This window comes from Ramularia collo-cygni, assembly GCF_900074925.1.
Source record: "Ramularia collo-cygni strain URUG2 genome assembly, contig: RCC_scaffold50, whole genome shotgun sequence".
NCBI classification, from domain to species: Eukaryota; Fungi; Ascomycota; class Dothideomycetes; order Mycosphaerellales; family Mycosphaerellaceae; genus Ramularia; species Ramularia collo-cygni.
Window position 1 is genome coordinate 361 of NW_019716304.1, and position 5,159 is coordinate 5,519.

Sequence of the window (5,159 nt, forward strand, 5' to 3'; positions counted from 1 at the left end):
ATAACATTTCAAAGCAACCACGAAGCAAGAACAGTGAGAAGCCCAGCTGGCATAGTGAACTCTCTTTTCGAGGGAAATACTGAAGAACCTTAGCCTGGATCCCATCATACATCCCAATTGGTGAACACAGGAGCAAGCACTGATTCATTCTCAATATCGTCATCTCAAATGCGCAAGTGCAACGACTGAGCGATATCCCGGCTCGAAGCGACCACGAAGCAAAGATAGCAAAAAGCCAAGGCTAGCACAGGGAACTCTCTTCGAGGAAATACTGAAGAACATTGACCTTCTCAAAGAGCCATTGGTATAGGACTACTGAGAGGTCATGAAGAGGCCGTGAAGAGATGAAGAGGCCATTAATCCTGCCTTGAGAGACCATTAAGCGGTCATTAAGCGGTCATTGACCCGGTCATTAAGCAGTCATTGGGAAAGCGTCACTATGTACAGCCCGCTGATACAACTCAAATAGCCAGCTAGTCACCATGCATACCGAACTCTTCGATATCCAGACCTGTAGCAATACAGAACTTCACGTGTCTCATCGCTTGGACGTAATGAGTTCTTCTTAACACCAGCCTTACTCCCAACTACTGCAATGATGGTGGTACATTGGCGACATTGCACTGCTCAATACAATCCCTTCGAAGACAGTTAATTCTTTGTTCAAAGGCAATGTACAGCGCTCGTCCCACTGCGAAAACATCTCCTCTGTTCTGCTACATTCCGCAATCCTTTCATTCAACACTTGGCATGTTTTTTTTTGTCTAGAACTTACATCCTCGCTGGTATTACTTGTGTGGATTGATTGCTGTTTTGGGGGATTTGAGTTTATTGGAGTTCCTCGTTGTGGCAATAGCGTCCTGTTACGCCAGTCGGGAATTTGGGTCACTGCCAAACTGATTTTGTCTGATGGGCTCACATCCAACAGACATTGCCAGAGATGGAAGTAAGTGGAAAGTAAATGTTGTTTTTTGTTTATCACTCAATTGATGGCTGTGCTTCCCGGCGCCATGTTTCATCACTGATTTGACTGGGGTGAAAAAATCCTCACAAAGTATACGTATAGTCAGTCACACAGTATAGAGATCTCCTGCGAAAGTGTGAAAAAGACGACACAAGATCAGCATGAATGCAACATTTCCCAATCCTAATTCATTTTCGCTATATCTCTCTCATCGTAATCATCATCCCCCCAACCCCACCCATCCCCCAAAAAACTCCCTTTCCCACTTCCTCGGCACCCAGTCCCTCTACTTCGTAAGAGCACGCGCACACCCCAAATTATCAAACTCCGGAGAAATCCTCGTAGCAAGAAACGCCAGCGCCTCAACCGTAGGCGTAACAACCCCATTAAGCGTCGAAGGAATCTGTCCAGAAGCAAGCTGATACAACAAACAAGCCACCCCCGGAGCCGTAGGGTTCAATTCCAACTTCCCATCTTTAATAGCATTATAATTAATCGTAACAAAAGATCCATCACCGGTGTTCCCCCCAAAAGGAACCGGAGCAGCGAGATACATGGCGAGAATCTCCTTGGTTACATCCCCGTTACTATAAGGTTCCACGCGGTTGATGTAATTGGCGGGGAGGCGTTCGTCGATGAAGAAGCTGTTCATTGTTGCTTGGTCTGGACGGTAGCCATTGGAACCTGAGGGGAAGAGTTCGTAGAGGAAAGATGCGGCGCCGAAGAGGAGGAGGGATAAGGGACCGAAGAAGAAATTTGGGTTTTCGGATACGGATTGGTTCCAGCGTTCTCGACGGTAGATGGCGAGGTTTTCGCGGTTGAAATTTCCGGATGTGCTGGCGGACATCATGTTGAAGAGGGTGCGGTTGAAACTGAAGTTGTCGCCTCCGCCGGTCTGTGAGGTGGTTAGTCGATAATATTTRGAGAGTGGTGTGGGGGATGATGCTTACGAAGAAGTCGTTACGGGTTAGGGAGGTGTCTGCTTCGAATTTGTTGTGGCCTGCAAGACCGGGTTGCGATCCTGTCAGTGCTGGGGCGATACTGGTTCGAGTGGTGGCGTCGCATCCGAGAGAGAGCTTTTGAGTGACGAGGTCACCGTCGGCTTGGAGACCGAGGAAGGCTAAAAGGAGGGAGAGATCGTATCCGACGTTGTAGACATTCTGCTGAGCGTTGACGAGCTCGTTGAATGTGACGACACCATCACGGGCTAGAAAGCCGTGGTTCGCAGCGGTGTTCTTCACATTGTCAGCAAGGTATACAATGCACTGTATATGTATCACACTCACCAAGCCTGGACAAGGTCCACGGATATCTCGAGCAGTCGGGGCGATGAAGCGATGGACTTTATCCCCAGGAGCTGGGACTTGGTATCCTCCCTTCTCATTCCCCTTCTTGCCGTTCTTTGCGTTGTTGTATGGGAATTGGCTCGTCACTTCGGGTGCTGGGACATGGTTTGCGTTGAAAGGGCAGGTCTCGGCAGATCCTGGACCACCTGGCTCTGGATTTTGCTGGCGTGCGACAAGGGGTGCGGAGTTGACGCCGGGGACGTCGCGGACCCAGGGGAAGGCTACTGCTGCGTTTGCTGAAAGTAGCGACAAGGCGAGAGAGTACTTCATCTTGAGGGTGTAGAATGTGAAGATGTCTTGTTGGAGATTGTCGTTCTGCGATGGGTGGTGGTGCAAGGAAGGGATTTATAGACATGCTGATCACCCACTGACTTCATACCATCTCTCCAAAAGTCAGCTACGACTTGCCATGYTTACAAGAGTACACCGAGGCATCAGCCACAGTAAAAACAACAAGGCGTTCTTCTCCGCAGCGACAAGAAAGACTTGACGAGAGGCGATATTTGGCACTGCTTGACTGACTGTGCATGCAAATGTTCACCAGTGGTAGCTGTTTCGGGCAGGTCATTGTACGTGAGGCGCCGTATAGTTGGCGAGGTGGTGGTCAGCATCGTGGCAATTGGTCAGATCGTGTCCTTTAGTCCGCTATAGGTGGAGAGCTAGGAAGTTGGCGGAATTTGGCACCGCTTCAACCAGGTTCTGGGTCTCGCTTGGCCTCGTATTGCCTATGCTTGGCTGGGTGGAGGCGTACGGTAGCGTCCGTCTCGCTTGGCTGAAAGTCGGGTTTTGCGAACACACTGAGGATGTATATTTTACAGTGAAGTATTCAATAAATGGAAAAGGATTTGAACTAGCGGTGAATAGGGTGAATGCGATGCAATGCCATGTGCATACCACATGGTGTGTACGTGCGTTCGCATGGCGCCTTGAAAATTGCAAGGGAGTTGAAAGAGGAAGCCAAGGCGGCGATCAATGACGATCCGTTTTCGGGGGTGATCGACAGTGGAGAATGTGGAGTTGGCGCACACGCCACCGAGAAGATGAAGCGAGCAGACGGCAGCACTGCAATAACATCAACAACGAATCAAAACGACTTGCCTTGTGCTGACACCGAGGCATATAGCCACAACGCCATCTTCCGTTTTGCCCCTCTCTGGCTTCGTGGAGCTGCATGGTCGATGAGCGAGCGACACGTGGTGTTGTTTGCCTGGAGAATCGAGATCGATCTGTCCGTCCATCGCTCATCGACAGATCGATGGAGATTTCAATCACCGTCAGCAGGCCTTCTGGCAGCCTCGGAGGAAATATATGGGGAAACATGGTCTTGGGATGTCGTTACGGCGGTAAGGTACATGCTTGTCCTTTTTCCTGGGATTCCTGCTTCTTGGCAAGGCTGCACATCCGTTGCTGGCAAGTCTCGGCCATGTTTCCAGCGGACCGCCCTGTCACGGACAAGCAAGCAGATGGAGTCAAAGGTGCTGAGCGTTTGTGACAGTTAAAGAATGGAGGTGAGGTCTGTTTTGACTGTTTGAAGAATGGCACGATGATGCGTCCTCGTCTGTTGATCTCTGTCGGAATGCTGCTCTTCCGTGAAGTGTGTGCGAGCGCACAAAGAAGATCAAGGTCAGACTTCGACCATTTCACTACAACCTCGTGGACATCCTTCAGCTTTATTTCGACGGCACTTTTGCGAGGTCATGTCCATGCACATTACCTGTGTGCGATAGTACGCTTTCTCGACTCCTAAGACAGCTGGGCCCCTCCAGCAATATACTCTGAACAAGAACAGTCTCTGAAAATCGACTAGGCCGCTTGCCATTATCAAGAATACTGACTAAAGTCTCCTATCGACTAGTGTGCTTGTTGGTATGGTTAACTTGGTTGGTGGTGGTTAGTTGGTTAGTTGATGGTTAGTGTAGTTAGCTATTAATAGCCTGTTGGTTATAGTTGGTTAGAGGGTAGTTAGTTACCGGTAACTAATAGGGAACGCTTCCGATTAGCTCTATTTAGTGCGGAGGTCCGTATTATCTTTGTTCCGGCCTTCTTAAGTAAGTGATTATTATCTATATTATTATTAATTTAATGCTATTTAGCGGCTAGCCGGTTCTAAGTAAGGGCGTTACTAATTAAGTAACTCTTTACCCTCTAAACGATAGATACGACAAACTAAACCTACTAAACTACGTTACTATTCGAGGGTAGCGCTACCTACGCTAGCTTACTACTACTAGTAATAAGGACCTAAGGAAGCGTAAGAGCACGATATAGTAATACGGTAAGTAGTTAGTGTCCGAGAAGGATAGTATAAGTACGTACTACTACTATTACTACGAGCGTAAGGGTAAGAAGTAAACTCTACTAGTTCTAAACGGTAATTAAGGGCCGCTATACTACCTTCTTAGAGATTACGGTATTAATAAGGACGGTAATAACGTAGTTAAGCCGAAGGAGCTATTATCGTCGAAGGGCGGTATAGTATCTATACTATCGCTTATCTTAAGGAAGAGTTTAGAGCGTTTTAAGAGCCTACTTATTCGCTAGATTATATATTACTATATCTCTTTCCGTATGCTTAAGAACACGTACTTCCGCGCTCTTATATCGTTCTTAAACTCCGGCGTTAGTATATACTTACTACGTATAGCGTCGACGATTCGAGGATAGGTATTAGATAAATATAGGGCGCGGAAGGAGGCGATAGTTAAGGAGCTATATACGGCGCTAAGCGATATATATATATCGTTCGATAGCTAGACGAGTCTAAACGGCTACTCGATAGTTAGTATAAATGCGTAAGATCGGAAGAGCGTCGTGTAGGGCTAAACGGCTACTCGATAGTTAGTATAAAT

General features: G+C 47.8%; 2 protein-coding genes; one reads left to right on the plus strand and one right to left on the minus strand.

The window, feature by feature from the left end:
• Positions 1 to 1,250: 1,250 nt before the first annotated feature.
• Positions 1,251 to 2,580, minus strand: RCC_11543 (uncharacterized protein; the record flags this gene model as incomplete). XM_023776764.1 has 3 exons in its annotated part: positions 1,251 to 1,859; positions 1,915 to 2,199; positions 2,251 to 2,580. 3 exons carry the CDS (start codon positions 2,578 to 2,580, stop codon positions 1,251 to 1,253), a joined length of 1,224 nt encoding a protein of 407 aa, XP_023632532.1.
• A 614-nt stretch (positions 2,581 to 3,194) lies between these two features.
• Positions 3,195 to 3,809, plus strand: RCC_11544 (uncharacterized protein; the record flags this gene model as incomplete). The annotated part of the gene is made up of 1 exon (XM_023776765.1): positions 3,195 to 3,809. One exon carries the CDS (start codon positions 3,195 to 3,197, stop codon positions 3,807 to 3,809), a length of 615 nt encoding a protein of 204 aa, XP_023632533.1.
• Positions 3,810 to 5,159: the final 1,350 nt, after the last annotated feature.